The sequence below is a fragment of the Botryllus schlosseri genome, chromosome 3 (genome assembly GCF_051294905.1).
Source record: "Botryllus schlosseri isolate E-star chromosome 3, Bs_hap1, whole genome shotgun sequence".
In the NCBI taxonomy this organism is placed as follows: Eukaryota; Metazoa; Chordata; class Ascidiacea; order Stolidobranchia; family Styelidae; genus Botryllus; species Botryllus schlosseri.
In genome coordinates, this window is record NC_137238.1 from 2,774,195 (window position 1) to 2,795,092 (window position 20,898).

General features: G+C 40.6%; 1 protein-coding gene and 1 long non-coding RNA gene across 4 annotated transcripts in view; both read right to left on the reverse strand.

The window, feature by feature from the left end:
• The window catches only part of LOC145435566 (uncharacterized), a 140,604-nt gene that overhangs the window by 917 nt on the left and 118,789 nt on the right, over positions 1–20,898 (reverse strand). For all 3 annotated transcript variants that reach the window (XM_080312849.1, XM_080312850.1, XM_080312851.1), the window contains 4 exons: positions 9,272–9,486; positions 6,242–6,446; positions 6,044–6,172; positions 5,819–5,985 (listed from right to left, as the gene is read on the reverse strand). In XM_080312849.1, coding sequence (XP_080168975.1) covers positions 5,819–5,985; positions 6,044–6,172; positions 6,242–6,446; positions 9,272–9,486 — 716 coding nt within the window. The remainder of the gene's footprint in view (positions 1–5,818; positions 5,986–6,043; positions 6,173–6,241; positions 6,447–9,271; positions 9,487–20,898) is intronic.
• On the reverse strand, positions 14,412–20,765 carry LOC145435552 (uncharacterized). The gene is made up of 6 exons (XR_013913884.1): positions 20,615–20,765; positions 19,996–20,104; positions 19,736–19,934; positions 18,813–18,926; positions 18,086–18,189; positions 14,412–16,346 (listed from the first exon to the last, which is right to left on the reverse strand). It is a non-coding gene; the product is annotated as an uncharacterized LOC145435552 (long non-coding RNA).

Genomic DNA, 20,898 nt, shown 5'->3' on the forward strand with positions numbered 1-20,898 from the left:
CGATTCTCTACGGGAGAGCCGCGGCATGTTCGTATGATCATCGATGCTTGAAAAAATTCGTCGATATTGCGACTCAATGTGGATTTGAGTCCAGTGATTATCCCATTTGGTTTTGCAGAATTCGTGGATCAGGGTTCTTGCTTCGTTCGTAGATATGTCCTGTTTTTCTACGTTGTTTGGTAGATCGTTCGCTGCGTCTCGCGCCAGTTGATCAGCTCTCTCGTTGAAACCAACATTCTTGTGTCCAGGTATCCATACCATCGAAACTGCTTTCTTATTGAAGGCCAAGGCGTTGTTGCGTTCTTGTATATCGATGACGATGTTATCCGTTGTATTGGTCGTGTTGATTGCTGTCAGAGCGCTTTTGCTGTCTGAAAAAATCGTGATGTTAGAATTTGGCAAGCAATTTACCGTAACCCAGTCCAACGCTGCTCTTATTGCAATGAGCTCTGCTGAAAATATCGACAATGCGCCCATTAGTTTCTGGTTCCAGGAGTGATTTTCCTCGTCCACGTAGAAGGCAGCTCCACATTGGTTATCGTTCTTTGACCCGTCTGTATAGATTTTTATAGAGTCAGCGTAATGATCGTCAATATACTGTTCGCACTCTCGTTTGACGATTTCGGGATATATTATGTTCCTAATCAATGATTCGATTTTCAAGTCAATCGTGCACCTCATTGCTTTCCATGGTGGCGTTGGCAGGAGATTTCGTTTCGCTATACCGAAATTCTGAAATATAGGAGCACGTTTCGTCAGCATGTTAAATGTAATAAAATTTTCCGAGTCAGGAAAGATTTCATGCCATGATTCCTGTGTTATTGATTGACATGGATGGGAATCGTTAGACAAAATGACCGTCCTATATGTTAAGCATGCCTGGAGATGTCTAAGGTGTATGGGCATTTCTCTGCACGAATGTTGTAGTGCATATATCGGGGTACTTTTCATTGCTCCGCAACATATTCGGAGCGCGGTATTCTGGATAGTGGCGATGGGTCGTCTGACGTACTTCGGGGAGAACATGTACGCTTCCATACAGTATTCGATGACCGACCTTATCAACACCTTATACAGAGTCAAGAGACAAGTTTTGGAAGCACCCCAATTAGTTCCTGACAGACAGCGCAGCACGTTCAATCTCATTGTGCATTTCTTGACCACAGCTTTGGAATGATGAGCGTAGTTCAGTCGAGAGTCAAAAGTGACTCCTAGGTATTTGTACTGCTTGACAAGAGTAATATCGGAATTGTTGAGCGTTAATTGGACGGAAGGAATTTTCCTTTTCCTCGAAAAAATTATTGCCTCGGTCTTTTTGGTATTTAGACGGAGTCCCCATTTCTTGCACCATGATTCTATTGCGGTTAATGACTCTTGGATCGCGGTTCTTATTTTATCAAACCTGAGGTCAGATTCCCAGATGCAGACATCATCTGCAAATACGTTTATATTAGTTTGAATCGTTTCGGGGAGATCATTCATCATTACGGTATACAGTAACGGACTTAACACGCTTCCCTGGGGGATGCCGTTTTCAATTTTATGACTGTCCGACAACTTATTTCCTACTCTGACCTGAAATGTGCGGTTATGTAAGAAGCTGTGCAGCCATCGCAGGAGTTTTCCGGATAAGCCCATTTTTTGCAGTTTGATTATTATTCCATCCCTCCAAACACGATCATAGGCCTTTTCGATGTCCAGGAATACACAGATTGCGGATCTTTGATTTCCCAAGGCCTTGTATAGATCATCATGTAACGCCATCACACTATCTTTAGTTGACCTGCCATTGCGAAATGCGCTTTGAGATGGGTGGAGGAGTTTTCGGTTTTCAAGCCACCAATGAAGCCTTTTGCTGATTAGCCGTTCCATTATTTTGCACAGATTGCTGGTAAGAGCGATCGGTCTGTAACTCCATATGGAATTTAAAAATTGGCCGTTCTTCGGGATAGGTACGTTGATGGAGTGATGCCATGCAGATGGGCACTGAGCTGTCTTCCACACCTCGTTAATGGATCGTAATACACGGTCTAGACAGGAGGGTGGTAAATTCATTATCATTTGATAGCATATTCTGTCGTGGCCGGGAGCTGTATTTTTCCGAGTCTTCAGTGTTTGCATAAGTTCCGAAGTACTGAATTCTATGTTTATTCCTGTGGTGTCATCTTGCATTTCGCATAAGCGTTGATGCATTGCTTGCTTCATAGCATCGCGTCTATGTCGAAATTCTGGTTGAAGGCTATCATCACTACTGACACTCGCAAAGTAGGATGCCAGTGCATTTGCTTTGTCCTGCTCTGTTGTGTGCACTTGGTCGCCGACTTTGAGGGAGGTAATACGACTCCAGGTGCGACTTCCGCTCATGGATTTGACTACGTGCCAAACACGCGCCAAGCTTGAATTTTCAGTGAGGGAGCTGCAAAAGGTTTCCCAGTATTGCTTTTTGGCGACGAGAACAGTTTTCTTTGCTTGTGCGCGTCGACGTTTGAAGTTGATAACGTCCTCCGTGGTAAAGGTCAGCTTCATCTTTTTGAAGGCCGCACGTTTGAGGCGAAGGGATTTCGAACACTCTTTATTCCACCATGGAACAGAGCTTTTGGATATCGGTCTAGATTCCGGAATGCTCTTCACTGCGGCGTCTATAATGATACTTGATATCTCCTCCATTTTTGGAGGTGTATGGCAGGCGACGGAAAATCGCTCCCTGCAGAGGCTTTTGAATTTATCCCAATCCGCGCGATGAAATGACCAACTCTTCATGTATGTCTGCGAGGTATCAACCGTTACGCTGAGTTCTGTGAGCACGACGTAATGATCACTTCCTAACAAATAATCAGTAACATCTGTTGAGACGTTGTGGGCCAGGTCTTTAGTGCATATTGTCAAGTCCAATAACGAACTATTGTCGCGAGATTGGGATGAAATGTCAATCCTGGTCGGGATAGTGGTGTTTATTACCACAAAATCCTTAGTATCAATAACATGGTAAAGATGTCTACCGCAATTGTTTATTCGGTCGCTCTTCCACAAGGGATGGTGGGCGTTAAAGTCTCCGACTATAATGCACTTTGTGGTGAAGGGGCGAAAACATCGTTCGAGGAGCATACGCGATAGGTTGCGATTTGGAGGGATATAAACATTCAAAACAGTAATCTGGTCAAGTCTGATGGCTAGCATCTCTATTGGGTGTACACTTTCTATATCTAATTGAACGAATGATAGATTCGATTTCACAAAGAAGCAGATGCCACCGCCATGGATGTCCCGGTCTCTCCTAACGAGGTTATAGTCTTTGATTTTAGGGGTGTACTTATTAACCAAGTGAGTTTCCTGCAGGGCGAGTAAATCAGGTTTTGTATCAAGTCTTTCTATGAAATATTTCAATTCCGGGATTTTTCTATAAATGCTCCTACAATTCCATTGAAGTATTCTTAATTTACCTTTGAAGGCGAAGCTTGTGTGAGGTCCATTGCGATAGAAGACTCGTCGGTAGCTTGTGGCGAATTTTGTCCGCCGTACGTCCTGTGTCGGCCGATGCTTGAGGCTTCTACTCGATTGGCGGGATTTAGTTGCAATCCGGTAAATCCTATTCCAAGTTCCTTCTGAGCGGTCTCCGATATGACTTTTTCAATGTCAATTTCCTGTCCTTCGGTGATTGATTTAATTGTACTTTTCAATACGCCTGCGATAAAGCTGAACAGCGCCGATGTTGATAAGGTTATGCTATCATTCGATGGCAATGGGTGGTTTGTGGGGATGACTTGTCGACTGATTGGAGCTGATCTTACAGCTACGTTACGATGCTGCTGGTGAAATACTTGGTTTGAGGTTTGGTTACTGCCATCCTTTTGCAATGGTGGGAATTCGTTTTCAGATAAAACATTTGGGATTTGTCTCTGTTCTTGTTCTATTCCTCTGGCAGTCCAGTAGTTGACATCGGAGTTTGCCATTATCGCGTGGATTCGAGTTTCCTGTCGATACCTATTACAACCCGCGTAGCCGGCTGAATGTGGTTGGCCACAGTTAACACAATTGGCTTGGTTCGTGCAGTTCTTGTATTCGTGATTATTACCGCATTTAGTGCACCGTGCTGAGCTACGGCAATGCTTAGCCTTATGACCGAATCTACTGCAATTGTAACAGCGCAAGGGTGGTGGGTTGTATATCCTGGTCCTGAACCGCAAAAAGCCTATATGTACGACAGTGGGAAGCATGTTCGCTGAGAAACATAGAAGAACCGATCTGCTTGGAATAACTCCGTCCTTGGAGCGGTATGACAACCTTTTGACATATATAACGTTGTCATTCGATAGTGCTTGCCGTATTTCTTCTTCACTAAGATCCATGGGAACGTCAGAGATGACTCCGCGCATTTCCGGTGGTTTGGTTTTGTAAAGCTCCACTTTGACCTCAATCTTATTCTCCTTTGTCCCCAGATCATTACATGATAGTAGTTTGGCCACCTGTCCGCTGTTTGCACATTTTACGCAGAGATCTCCTGATGGAAGGACACGTACCTCACTGTAAGGGCCTCCTAATATCTTGATCAAATTCCTGTTGATGACCAAAGGATTTTGACGACGAATTGGCTTTGTGATACCCGTTATGACTACAGAATGCTCATTGAATCGACTTAATCCATGAGAAGCTGACTCCTTTGGCGCAGGTTCATCAGTAGAATTTTCGGCGGGGCGTTTTACCGCCCCTCTTCCTTGTGACATTTATAACACGCTTTTACACGTCCACTTATATCGTAGGCCCGTGTTTCCGAATGGTAAATCCTCCTTGCTTACTAATTGAAGCAGAGTACGTGCGACGCTCGTTCGGCTGACAGAAGTCGGATTGATTGAGATGGTGTTGCGGCTTACATTCGAATCTTACCTTCTCGCAATTCCACCAAGCGAAATGAGGTTACAATAGTTATTATCTGGTATTTTGCGATAATAACTATTTCATTTTGCATTTCACTTTTTACTGAATCTTTCGTAGGCTGCGATACGGCCAATCGAAGTTTACAGCCTTCGGTAGTGGAAAATGGTATCGAAACTATATATTTCATGCTGATGAACAACGATTATTGGCAAGAAAAGTACAATTTCAGTACTCGGAAATTCCTTCTTTCGTCACGACTATCGGGCTGGGCACAATGATTCGAGCACTCGAATCTGAATCGAGTATTAATTGTAATGATTCGAAGCGAGTTGTGAAAGACGATTTTTTCGAGTACTGAAATTATACGTTCCTCGCCACTGGAAGTTATTCTATCAACGAGAATATTAGTTTCGACAGGAATTTTCAATGTTGACGCCTTGAAACCTTGATTGGTCGTATCGTATCATACGAAACATATAGTGCAAAGCTGCTAGCGTTACTGGAACTAGCATATTTCCGAAGTCATGATCGTAGCACAACATTGTCACCAAGTGCAACAAAATCGGTGAGCTCGAAAAAATACCAAAGTATCTTTAATGTGATGAATAACAGGCATTAAATTATTTGTGGTCGCATAAAAGGTGCATATTTGAACTTTCACATATTACCTTGTGTTGTGACGTCATAATGAGTGATTCTCGATTACTCGACTCGAAGCATATTCCGTGATTCAGAATCGAATTACTCAGGTACTCGATTTTGCCCAGCCTTAGTCACGACTCGATTCGAATGAATAAAAATATTACTCGATTCAGATTCGAGTGCTCGAATCATTATGCCTATCCCTTCTGCTGTATCTGCACTTTTCAAAGTAGGAGACCGGAAGTAAAAGAAGGCTAACGGAGTACAAGAATGTAGTCGATTATATATTGTCATTTATACCCACTTTATCTTCATCCAATTCTTGGTAATATTGCATTTGCGAAGTAGCATTTCCAAACGATACGTGATAACTCGTGACCCATTCGGCATATATTCTCCCTCCCTGGGTTACAATGCCGGTGATTGTCCTGGGAGCCAGGTAGTCGACCTGTATCCACTGGTTTTCGTTATCTAAACAGACATTTGAGTAGTCCGAAGTTGCTTCGATTCGACATTGATTCTATCTCACTCTCGGCTGTGCACCAAGCTCCATAGGCGTTGAGAACTGCGTTTGCATTGGAACAGAGAGGATGTACGGAAGTGGTGGATATCTGTGAAGGCATGATCGTGCCGTTGTAAAGTCCTACGTAGCACACCTCTGTCAGAGAAAACGTATACTGTTGACCATACGTTTCCAAACATCCATACTCAAGCTGAATTTACATACGTGGGGTCCAACACAGCACCCCGTTTTTCTTTGAAGTGGAAGATTTATCTGTGCAACTACTTTCGCTACATGTCCATTCCTGCGAAGCAGTCTCATATCTCGTATGAACGCAGTAGTTTAGGAAAATATATCCATGATCATTCGAAGAATCATTGGAATAGCATTCGGAATAGTCACAGTAGTTGCTGTTGTCTGTTTCATATGTCTGAAAATAGAAACGGAAAATGCTCAGGTCAGTAGAAATCAATGTTATATTGTGCATAATCTACTAAGATCATAAGACTTTTTATATGCCTTATAGGATTCCTATGTCGGTTTGCATTGACTCGATCTTGGAATGTTGTGTAATGCCCGTTATCGATGCCTCATTCAAAATGCAGGCCTTTAAAAACCTCACCCAGGTTACTCATCATGCGAACCTCTAGAATCATTTTTAGCTGCGTTAATTGAGGGGAGTGAATTGAGACCGAATTGCCTTTATGCTCTACCATATTTCCGCTTGTCGATGTCGAATATTGATCTGGACTGCTCCTCATCGACAACCAGTACAACTCCGTCAAGAAATAGAGATCGCCGCGCTTCAAACTTCCGGCGAAAGTAACAACCGAGGTGGAAGCATTGAAGTGAGGGAGAATGAAAGCTATCTGTCTCCCATAGTACACGAATAAGAATGATAAAACCACGAACGGTAGCGATTGTGAGCGGGCAACAATATTGATCGTTTCGACACCAGCCTATTTAGTCATAGTACGATCTTTCGCACTGTGCATTGGATTGAACCGATGCGTATACTGTTGCTGGTTTATGGTTATTAGATTCAGGGGTGGGCAACTTCTCAGGTCAGATATGGGAAAATGTAGTAACACTAGGCGGGCCGAATTGCAGAATCGATACATTAATCGCATATCTATCCACCTATATTAGTAATAAATCGTATTTAATGTAAATTCCAAGCTTAAAGTATAGAGACCAAAACAGTATTTAATGAGTTTATTACCATTATTTACTTCTATAGCTGTTGAAGTCAATCAGACATCAATGGTCGATGCAAGCTGTCAACAAGTTCTTAGAACTCTGGCTGTATGTCAGATGTAGAAAACCTTAGTGAAGACTGATCATGAACATCAGTTATATTGGAACAGAGCCTTGTCTTGTTTATGTTCATGGTCGAAAACGTTTACTCGCAAAAGTATGTGGACCCGAATAGAACAAGTAGTTTCACGACCATCGTTGTCACGTTAGCAAACTTGGATTCATTCTATGACGCATCATAATTTTCAATACCTTCATATTATAATTTCACTTTCATGGTAGAGACTCTTTGCGGACCACTCGAAATCCCGTCCCTGCTTTAAGACATGGATTCCCAACCTAGGGGTTGCGACCCCATGGGGTCGCTTGACTATTCTGTGAGGTCGTGGAGACGAAATTTAAATACAAATTACTATTGCGAGAATTAAATTAATGGGCGGCTAAAACTACATGTAAGGAATGGAAACCCGCCGAACAGGTCTCAGATCAGTCGAAGTGTCAATTTAAAGCGCTAGCAACTATAACACAAGAATGGTATCTGTTTATCTCTATAAAGGTTATAGGGCAGTGTGAATAGAAATCTACAGGAATTTCTCATTTGAGGAAAACTACGAGTGAGCCGCTATTGCTATGTGTTAACAGTATATATACGACCAGCGCGGCTGAGTAACTTAATGCTGTGTTTCTCGTAACGCAAAATTTCACTGAGCGCTACTTGACTACGTCGATTGGGTAGAGATTAACATTCAGCATCGTTTGAAAAGACTAGGGATGGTGTGAACCTCTGAAAGGTTCAGGTTCGTGTAAACGCGAACCTTTTTGAAAGGTTCTGTGTGAACGCGAACGTGAAACTCATGACGTGACGTGACGTCATCTTGCTAACTCCAACCCTATCTTTCAATGAAGTGATAGCCTACATTAATGTACCCGATACCTAGCGACGACTCGGGCCACATAAAGCAACAATGCTGCAGTACATATTGGCGTTTTAAACGGCGCTAAATGTATCAACTATGAGGCAATCAAAGGATATAATAGTCCCATAAAATCAACATCTTTCGTCGCTTTGCCAACAATTTCGACGAGGACTTACCAGGGAATATACGCTTACCCCTTAACGGTCTAGGCCAGATCGGACAATGTATTCGGTGTATGAGTATTGCTACATTGATATTGAGCAGAGTGTAAATGGGTTTCCATACTTGCTACCGATATTACCCCATTAAGAAGTTATGCAGCAGTAGCCAACCCCTCAATCGCACGGATTTGGTTTTAATGATGCAGTAAAGATGTTGAGTCAAGATTGACCCCGTACACCTTCTCGAATTTTTACAAAAACGATATCAATCTTATTGATTGGTTGAATAACCATCATTCGCTGACTACGTATTTCGCTCGTGATGTTGTGTGATTGCGGGTCAAGCTCACAGCACAGACTCACTAAATATTCACAAACGGAAAGCTGGATATTTCGAGCAAACTTTTGTAAAAAAGCAAGTAAAACTTTTGAGATTGTCAAGGTGCATGTTCGTTTAGAGTTGATTTTTATTGCTGCCAGCGCCATGCATAGAGCGGTCCGCAGTTAAAATGCAATAAATTTGAACCAAAGATATTATAATGAAGTGAAAATTGTAATATATGAAAAAAGGTTCACAGTCCGGAACCAACCAAGGCTCTGTTGTGAGAGCGAACTTCTAAATTACCGAGGCTCACACACGGAACGCGAACGTGAACGTTCACACTATCCCTAAAAAAGACCTATATATTTTGCACTTGTCTTGATAAACAGAAGTTCATAATTGCATAATTCCTGTTATTGCGCACATATTTGCCTGCTTCCCCCATAGGCCGTGGAAGGTGGGTAGTGGAACATTTTTTTGAAATCGAAATTTTGGGTCGCGACCATAAAATGTTTGGGAACCCCTGCTTCAACAAAAATGAAACAGTTCGACTTTCTCATGATCATTATTTTGACAGCTACAAATTATTCGAACTCACCGATGCGGTCCATATTTCAATATACGACCAATACTGAATAGTGCTAATTGCAATCCGGCACGCATTATTGAAAATGCTCATATAGAGATTAGGCGTTGAAATTGTTGCTAATTGTGTGCTATTTCTTTCGCAAATTCTAGTCGCCTCGGTGAAATTGATGTCCCGCGTTTCCCGTAGTTTGATCAAGTAGCATCCTCCATTGAGATAGCACAATTCTAAATTTGTAAAAAAAGTTACAGCACAATTCTAAATTTGTAAAAAAAGTTACAAAACTGATATCATCGTAGAAATTGAAAATACGTAGGTACGATTCATAGTAGGTGAGAGATGTAGCGTATAAGAAAATGCATCGAAGACGGGGATCATGGTTGCAATCAGTCACTCTCAGTAGAACAGCGAATTAGTTTCACACAACTTATATAATCCGTGTCGCTCTTCTCCTGCTTGGGCGTTATTAGCCTTTCAGTTGATTACGCGATTTCGCGAGACTGGAAGCCAATGCTGCTGCGGATACACAGTCCACCAAATCGTCAAGTCGCGACTGTCTTGATCGTAAGCCATTTTTTTATTAATTACAATAGCTCTATCTCTTGATTGGAAGCCCGCCAGTTACATATACCGTTTCATTATATTAGTTTTGACTTGGTAATACTAAATGCGTATAAACTTCATACACTCCGGGGTTAGGAATCTGTTTCGTCAAAGTAGCCATATTTGCCCTATATTTTCATTCGTAATTCTCAAAGAGCCACATAACAACGTCGATAAAATGTGACGCCACTATTGAAAATCCGTAATGTCACCATGGCACGGTGGGATTCTGCATGTAGGGGAGATGTGGTACCGATGGATCACTGGGACCGAAAATACTTGAAAAATTCTCCATGAAAATTCCATGATTACACTCCGTGAATTTGTCTACAACAGGGGCGGGCAACTTCTCCAGTCGGCGGGCCGGATATAGGAAAATTAAATACTTGGCGGGCCGGATTGCTGAATCGATACATTATTCGCCCATTTATCCACATATACAAGGAATAAATCGTATTTAATGAATGTATTTTAACGACAGCAATGTAACTTCGAAGCCATTTCTCGCCAATAATGACGAAGACAATGTGGATTTGAGAACAGCATTGTCATACAGGCACTACTATGTTTGCTTCTCTCTGATCGATCACCACGGTGCAATCCCTAATTAAGATTTCAAGGCGTTCGATAAGCCCTGTACTCTAAATTCACCAATATATCTCTTCATTGGGGTTTAGTACAGGTATGACCAACCTTTTTGCCATTCACGGCCGCATTTCGACTACTCGTGTATAGCCTACGGCCGCATTCCAGGGCATAGTCGTAATGAACTATCTGGACGCCAAATACACATGCTATAGTGTCCATGTCGTTTTCCGGTGAACTCCGCACTTATCCATTTAATCACATAGGCTTACTATACGCACCGACTTCGCGAGTGGTCACTGGTGACTGGTCATGGTTATGTTATGGGCCGTACATAATCGCGCGAGGCGCGAAAATATTTTCCGATTCAACTATGAATTTCGTCACAAATAATAGTATTTTTCATATTATTTCTCATCCGATGTCATCAGATTCAACTGTAGATTTGATGGAGGGTGTGTTTTTCGAAAATTTAGGACAAGATATCAATGATGATGCATCTTCGGGTGGAACAATTATAATTAGTCACTTGGTTGCATGCTATTATTTCTTGACCTACCATCAAGATTGTCCGTATAGTGAGGAGTACAAGACTCCGAGTTGGTATTTCTATATGAGGCGGATCATTTTCCTCTGCTGTTCACGTCTGTACTGTGGGGCTATGATTGCAAAGGGCGCCACTATAATAAAATCGATAAACGAAGTCACATTGAATCGCGCCCAGCGCGAAGAAAATTTCAAGATTGATTAGGATCTCTCAAAAAATCGAGACTCAATTTGTAAATTCAAATTGCATGTCGACGGCCACCCGCACAAACGGTACTAATTGAATTGTCCACAAATTTCCCTTCTACGGCCGCAGGTTGGCCACCCTGGTTTAGTAGGTGACGAGATATAGCGTGGTTGTTCAACTGTGTGGCCTATTCTATCTCGATATTGAATTCATGCGGCCCGCGGCCTCTACAAAATTTGAAAGTGGCCCGCGACCCGTTTCGAGTTGGCGACCCCTGGCATAAGCGATGTCTTACAAAAGCCGAGAAGTGTGTCGTGCTACAAGTCGACGGTTACGGAATCAAAAATAAGAAATATCGGCCTAGTGTAAATGACCATTGTAATCGACAAACACCATCATTACCACAAATGACATTAGGATTGAGTACATCGTAAATGCCGATAATGCAAGTCTTCTCGCTTCGACTAACTTACGAGTAAGCACCACCCTTGGTTCACTGCGCAGTGCGCATACAGGTGTAACATACAGTCACTAAAATTTGACGTTTACGCAAGTAGCAGGGAATCTCTGAATACTGGGGCCGCGGGCAACATTATCATGTAATACAGAAAACTGTCCTCGGGCCGGACAAAATCACTTCGCGGGCCGGATCCGGCCCGCGGGCCGTATGTTGCCCACCCCTGGTCTACAATTACATGCTGACAGAATCTTTCCTGACATGCATCGACCTGCGTGAGTTATGGGGTCCGTGACGAATGTTTTACGTTTTAGGGGGTGTAAAGTAAATTTGGATCGACATTTGCATTTTTCTATACCACCTTTCAGACTAACAAACCCGCCATAATTTTTAATGTGAAGTATAGGGCTTGTATCAGTGTATATAATGGCACATATTTTTTGAATCAATACCATCCTCGAATGGACTATTTTCAATTCAATTACAATATTTATGGGGTGGGGGACCTATGGCACCACAGCCAAATCAAGCAAAATAGATGGACCAACTAATCACTTAACAACAAAAACTCGCCTACATATATATAGGCTGTAAATCATAGTTACCTGTGGTGTTTCATCGCTATTACGAGGTATTTGAAAGTCAAAATGTCGATTTGCGGGTAATATGTATGTGGCATTAATTTTGTAAGTTTAGGCGTAAATCAAAACATGATTTTATACCAACATTTGAGTTGATATAATCTATTTTATTCTTGAAGGTAGCGACGAAACATTCTTCATGGGCTTGCTGCAGCTTAGCTTACATTACACAACAAAACAAGTTAACAAATTTGAGTTTTTGAGCGATGTCTCATAGGTCCCATGGTCGTGTGCCTTTGGACCCACCGGGTGGGGACCGATGACACGTTCGAGCAACAAATTTCAAACCTTTATAAATATTTCTTGAAAAGGCGGATATTCATGTAAATGTCCGCGATAGGTAGAGCTTGTATCGAAGTGTTGAGACAGCAAAAGATCTGCTGTTCTAGGCTGAAGATTTGAGGGCCAGAGATCATTTTGCAATTTTTGATCCATCGGTACCACATCTCCCCTACTTCATAAGTTGTATGTTGAAAAGACTCGCACTGGTCGTGCTATGTAGTTGAAATCGTGGTGTCGCAGTGAGATCGGTACATTTGCCGCGACCTGGCTATCACAAATAAACTTTCGACTAAATACCCAGCACTTCAGTGTCTATTTTCCCGCTTTCATAACTGCGATCTCTTAAATAATTCGTGACTTAAGTAATGAGTTAAATCGGAATATCGCAAGTACTGATTATTTATCCATAAATACATTCGAATTATGTCTCTCTGAAAAGCCAGTGTTAGCTCAATTCTACAAATTGTGTTGGCGATATTCAAATTGCGGAATCTAAATCACTACCGCATCTGTCAGCTGAAACTCAGAGAATAGTTTGCACGATAGCAGACAGATCTCATTTCTAATGAAATATTAAGTATATTTGATTTCCACAAATTCGCCGTATAAATCTTCAGGAAACTTCTCAATTTTGAGACTTATATCAGTCGATAGGTTTAAGGAAGCCCACTTTCCGTGACGTAGTGCACACTTTCTGATCAACTCTTATGTAGCCTACTTTTATATAAACATTCGAATAGTAGACCATTGAATGAGTGAATGAATGTTTCTGTTGAAAAATCACACGAAAGGTTAAAGTGGATTTGGCTTCATAAAAATCGTGCAACTTGAGACTTACTAACATATATTTCCCTGAGAGCCATAACAACCATACAAGAGCCTTATGTGACTCGCGAGCCATAGTCCCCGACCCCTTCCAAACATAGACAATCCGATGGAGGCGAAACGATCAGGCACCATGCGATGTAGATCCTTATACCAATCCCCAAACCATGCGGCGGCCAACATTGCTCGCCGACACATGTGTGTGGATTGCACAATTTAAGTAGCTGGACACGAGGTGATATACCTAAAGCCCGAATCTTTACAGATAAAAACGATTGCTGTGTGGCATGACAGGCTACACGGGCACATGTTCATCCCTATATGGAACTGCATTAAATGTTTGATGAAAAATGGGAAATGCAATGTGACGGTGCATATTCGTCAGCTTCTCTTTCAAATGAGTCGGCATCTCATCGACGCTATTTTACGGACCCCATTCAATCCCCAAGACTGGGCAATGCATGACCTATATGCTTTCAAGCTAATTCGTGTCTGACGTTGGATTAATTCACCAACCTATCTGGGTGCAGCTGTCTGAGTACGGGAAAAGTTGTCACAATTTGAATATTTGAGATGATGATTCATCAATCCTTGATCACCGTCTTGGGCCAAATATTTGATTTAGCACGAATTTAAAAAGGTTTGAAGAGGCGGAGATTTTGATACATATCCAGTAGAGTTGTTCAAAAATAACGTTTTTTTCCAAATTTCAGTCGCTTGGTGATAAAATTGTCAGGTTGCCTAAAAAACGCCACATATTTTTTTCAGGGGTCTGGAGGAACCGCAGTAAACCTCCCCCCTTAAAGCTGTGACACACTGTAAACTGAAACGCGTGCATTTATGCACCTAAAAAACACACAATATTCGAATTTTTTTTTAGATGCCACATTGTGTGGTAGTGATGTATGTCATAATATTGTGTGGTCTGAAGTGGCATGTCCGTACCTATCACTGCAGAGCTCGAAATTATGTACCTGATATAACTCCACAGGCTCTCGAAACAATATTTTATTTTAAAAGAATCAGCTTTAAAATGTACGTTAGTGCAAATTGCCGTTATAAATATGGCAATAAAAATTAAAAACAACATTTTTTTGACACAGTAAGACAGGATTTTATACAGTAACAACAGAGCTTCTTGGAGATACAGAACTTCAATATACAAATGAATAGTATATGTTCAATGTTCATATTGAAATGAGCCCGAATATTTTCGGCTGAGACTAGTCAGCGGTAGTCGTCAGTAACCAGTAAAGAATTGGAGAGAACATTGTATATCAACAAAATCGTATCACAAAATATGACGTCACCAGCATGAAATTTCGAGAGAGAGAGCGTTCAGTGCACTATTCCGATGCAGCTGGTACACGAACTCCTTCTGTTGACAGAGTTCCGGCTGGTGTATTTTGATAAGTGAACCACAGTGTGCTAATCAAAGTACTAGAAAAACTCCCAAGTCACTCGCGAAACGCTCAATGCCAACGAAGGATATACAACAACCCAATCGCAATAGTGGAAGTAAAGGGATTAATAGCAGCGGAAATCACATGTATAAAATACACCAGCCGAAACTCTGTCAATAGGATTTCGTGTACCAGCTGGGAATAGTTCACTGAACGCTCTCTCTCTCGAAATTTCATGCTGATGACGTCATATTTTGAGATACAATTGCTGATACACAATATCCTTTCCAAATCTCTACTAGATTTGCGAACGATTACCACTGACAAGTGTCAACAGAAAATATTCCGGTTCATTTCAATATGAAAATACTATGTAACAGTATAAAAGAACTGGATTTGGAACTAAAGCAAAGTGTATGTACAGTAATGTTGCCAATAAATATTGTTTCTCACGAATTGACTAGTTACATGATCAAATGATTGAATTGCCAAAAAACCATAGTAAACCAATTTCGGCTCAGCAGTATGTTATTTTGGAACAGCCTTAATGTACAGTGCCACTAAAAAACGAAAAGTTTACAAATTGAAGGCATAGCAAAAATCTAGCCACAAAAAAACAAATTATTGTGCAAATGCAAAAAATCCAATATCTACACTACATTACATGACAAAAGAAAGCAATGGGGCCAGGTACAATGATTCGAGTACTCGAATCTGAATCGAGTAATAATTTTAATGATTGGAGTCGAGTAGTAAAATTCGATTTTTTCTAGTACTGTAATTATACGCTCCTCGCCACTGCACGTTAATTTATCAACAATAATTATAGTTTCGATACAATTTTTCCGTGAAAGCCTTGAAACATTGACTGGCCGTATCGCAGCATGGGCGACATACAGTACAACGCTACGAACGTTACAGAAAATATACATTTCCCAAGTCGTGATCATCTCACAACATTGTCACAAAGTGCAATGAAACCCGTATGGCCGAACAATCTTTGATGTGATCAATAACAGGCATTATATTATTTGTGGTGGCATGAAAGGTACATTTCTAAGCTTTGACATATTACTTTCTGTTATTACGTCATAATGAGTGATACTCGAATACTCGAAGCATTTTACGTGATTCAGAATCGAATCAATCAGGTACTCGATTTTGCCCAGCCCTAGAAAGTAGTAGTAGTACTAACAGTACAAGTACTTGGAGCAGGGGAGATTAATTAGCCTACATTTTCCCAATCGATTGCTGGACATTTTGATATTTTTTTCCAAAAATTGATGAACTTGTTCGACTGAAATCGCGAATTTTTATCACCAACAAGGACACGTTGAATGAATGGCATTATTTGAAAGACCTTGGGATAACTAAGATCCCATGCGTAATAGCATGCTACGAGATCAATTATCCTCTACGGTCTTCTTTCGTTTTCGGATCTGCGCTTGGCGGTGATGCTATTGGCCGAAATCCACGATTGTTCATCTCCATTCTCTTGACGTGCAATCAAAAGATGAGGAGGAGTCAACTTTGAAGTCGTTAAATCGACTGTATGTGCCTGGAATTAAAACAATATGTTAGCTTAAAATTATATTGCTAAATATTCACGTGCAAATCCAGAGCACATGACCAACTTCAGCTAGAAATGCTTTTATGAGACTTCTCATCTGGGTTGTAATGACTTGAGTCACGACTTTCTGATGACTCGAATTGACTCGAGTCATTTTATCAAAACAAAAAAATAACTCGACTCGACTTGGATATGAGTCATTGCACATGACTCGAACCAAGTCATATGAATCGAGACCCAGACGGCCAACAAAGACATTTCATTGTAATTTCGAAGAATACTAAAATAACCACACTATTGGCATTTCTTCTATTGGTACTGGCACTTGAAAATGCGACCTGAAACTACTAAAAGTAAGGAAAATTAGTGTATTATAAATGCGAACCATTCGATATCACCAAACAGTGATAAAAAGTGGATTTAACAGGACTTCAACTGGAAACTGAGCAGTCAACACAATGACTTGGACTCGGACTCGAGTCATAACACCATGACTCGAACCTCTACTTGTTGACTTGAACTAGGAGTTGACTCGGTGGTGAATTGAAAATAACTCAACTTGACTCGAGTCAATCCTATAAAAGTGAGATTGAATTGCGACTTGGTTACGACCCTGCTTCTCATACTAAAGATATAAATGTAGTTGAATCAACGAATAGTCTGAAGGGGCACTGCACTCTAAAAATGATGTCGTCCCTAATTGAAGGGCAAACGAGAAAAATGTTAGGCCGCAGCCATTTGCTTCAGAACGTCACCGCAATGGAGTTTCAATTTTTCAATTCAATCCACAAGAACATCACGCAGAGATCGAACTTTATATCATTGTCACCCGATGTTATGAAGGAAATATGTCGTACACGCCAAGGTGGTTTAGATGCGACATTCAAGGGAAGATGTTCAGTCAGGAGATTTATGTCAAAATCGGGCCTAGTGTATTCTATTTCTTTAGGACATATTTCCTTCATATTATTTTATTCGATTATAAATCGAAGCATTATTAGATGCACCAACTGTGATCAGACGCATAAATTAAATTTCTCTACATCTTCAGAATCTTAAGGGGTACCAGTGAACCACGGACCTTGTTCGATCATAAATTGTTAGTTGGTTAATCTGAAAGGGGCACTGCGCTATACAAATGATGTGGTCTCAAATTAACTCGCGGGCCGAGAAAAAATTTACTGCAACCGTTGTCTTCAGAGCGCCACCGTAATGGTGCTGAAATAAAATTAGGGTTACCATACGACCTCCTTTATAAGGATTTGTACTCCTTTTTCAGGTTTTTGAAATTGTCGTCCTAGGACGCCTAAATGTCTTCCTTTTTGGCAACTCCAGTACTGTTACTGTGAAAATCCTCCTTTCCCTATTCCAAAATATGATAAACATAAATTAAATGAATTTCGCATACGACCTGTTACGCTCGAGCTTCCGCGTTTCCTAATCCGTTGCGAAATTTCTGGTGCGATAACGTCACCATCGCTTTACTCGCCCCGACTTCTATATTTTCGCAACGGGTTAAGAATGGATGACGCGCAGCCACGACAGTTGGTCTTAATACGAAAATTCTGCAGCTCCATTACGTCAAGCGCGGTGTTTAGCATAACATAATACACCTTCGTTTTGGGACGGCTCAAGAATTTCTATCATATATAAGGATTCTATTTTATAGAACTTCTATATATATCTGAGCTGAAGCAGATCCATACTAGACAGGTAGTAAATCTTACCTGACAAAGACATATTGCACTCAAACCATGGTTCGACTTTATTTTCTTGTCTGTGAGAGGTTCTGCAGTTTGAGCAGTACATGAATTTCATTGTCTTCATTTCCCTGCAAACAAGTAGAATCATAATAAACAGTAGAAGGACTAATAAGAATATACAGGTGAGGGAAATTCCTGCACTTCAAATGCTTTCATTCCAGCCCATCCTTTTGAAATGCCAATTCACTAATCCGTATTATCGATGCTGCGTAGGCCTACTGCAAAATAGCGAGAATCATTTGTATGCAAAATGGGTTATCAATATCTCATGTACGCTATCGTCGGGGGTTTGATATAGCGCGTCCGCGTGCAGGCCTTACTACTGTCCGCAGAAACACTTTCCCCAAACAGTTCGTGTTTATGTATCTTTTTGATTAAAACTTATGCCCGTGGCTGAACAAATTATGCTCGTTGCCAATGCCGAATCTGGGTATTCACGTATGACAAGCGTACCCTGTAATTGTAATTATTGCGGGTTTGCGGCATATCTGCAATTTCTTTATCAGCATAACTTTGCCGGTTTATTGTCCAGTCCGATAAAATTGATCACTACTATGTATTTCGCACAGCGTGCTGATTTCACCAAAGTAACGATCCTTATTAGATGTACAAATTCGACCTCATCGTTAGAGACGTCGATTTCATCGCGCCTATGACTATAGCACTGTTAATTATCAAACATAATACCAACCTCTTGATCAGTCTGCTCTCCAAAAACTTTATCAAGAGTGAGAAGCATTTCCATGTACTTCTCATGCATTTCTTCAACACTTCTATCAACAAGCAGTTGAAACTCATGCCTGATCTATTGAGAATAACAACGAGTTACTCAGAGCTGTTAGTCATGAATATGCACATCAGTTAAAACAGGTTAGCCAGAGTAAGTAAATTCATCCGTATTCATTTTAAAATACATAGTTATTCACTAACTTATCTTGATACGAACAAAATTAGATTGCCTTCATTTATTCATCACAATAATTTAATTATTATTAGCATATTGTATCACCATACCGTGCACACTTTGACAAATAAATAATTCTAGTTGTCCAATTTCATCCTCCAAGTAGTACGAAATCTCATTAATCTAATTCTAACCTAATTAGTTGAAAGTTTCTATACTCTTTTATTTCTCATCATATTCACTGTTCTTCTGAAAATGCCTAATTGATCATGGTATTTGGTAGTGAGCTAACAAAAATATCCGCCTCGTGCAACATCACGTCCAACTTTCAGCTATGGTGCACAGACGCTAACCAATCTCATGCTCCTTCCTATGAAGTAGACTTGAATTTTGCAGGATTCCCTTGTCATTCATAATTTCTGTCAATTTTCAAGTTTTTGCAAATTGAGCAAAATCTTATTTGAAAAAAAATGCGCTTTAATTCTAATATAATTCAATTTGGAAGAGCTTAAAATTTTCTATAGTTGTCCAAGCCTGGTACAGTGTACACATGTCGTGTAATAGGAAAACAGTGTATATATTAATGCAATAGGAAAATACATAGGCAATACAATTTTCAATTTGCCGAGGCACACAAACAATTTCATTTTACTGATTTTCAAAGTTATGACTGCAACTCAAAGTCATCTTTAAGTAATGAAAGAACTCACCAGTCTAATATCTTGCAGCATCGGAAAGCTCTTCAAATTTTCAGCAACGCCACCGAATTGTAGCACCTTCAACTGATTACGTCTGTCGTGATGAGTGTGTACTTCATGAGAGCTATGACATTCGGCCAACTGGCGCCAGGTCTATTGAATTCTGTTTCGAACTGCACCCTGGCATCTTCAATAGTTAGATCGGGGTGACCTTTGGAATAACATGAAACTTATAAATGATAAAAAAAAAGAATAACCATCATCCCAATCACCTGATGAGCATAGACACAAAGCTGGCGCTCTCTATGAAGATGTGCCAGATGCTTTTGTCTTTTGCATGAGATTCCTCAACTTTTGCGAAAGCTTTTTCGAGAAGTAATACTGCAAAGCATATGATCATGAATGCACAGCAGGTCATAGTCAAGAGAGGACGGTGCTTCATAGCAGAACAAGTCCAGTGTCTTAATATTTTTAATACACTATGCCAGATCCTGCATGACATGACAACACTCGGATGTTGTCTGTGACGCCTCGATAAATGTGTCGACAGCAAATCGGTAGTTCCGATATAAAGGCACAACCAACACTTTACATTAGACATTCTACCAAACCATATCAAGTAATTGAAACAGGTCAACTGCAAAACAAGATGTACAACATAACTTCATCTGCCAGTGAGGTTTCATCACTAGGTCTACAAATATATATCTTCAGATGACATTATTAAACAGCATTAGCTCACATTTTTTATGGTGCATAAAGCTGCTAGATCGAAAATAGGTAATCTATATCTACTCATCCCGCTGGGCGCTGTGTGTGAAACTCGATGAACATGAACATGAACATGACTTAATTTACAGATAATGTTGAAAATTTACATAAACGAATTACCTTTCAGTAAATCAATGTGCTCCCTCTTGATTCCGTTTTGCACTAAATACATCTCCATTTCCTCGCTATATGCTATTTAGATTCACGTAACTAAGACCGAAAGATTCGCGATATATCTCACTCACTCCGATCCTGCGTGGTATCGATCGATTGCGTGATACAGTCACGTGACTCAGTAAGTCATGCGTAAAGGAGAGACAGACTCTAGTCCATTTTTCATTTCATCAATAATAAAATACAACGCGTACTACTAATAACTGAATGATTGCTATACACTATACTGT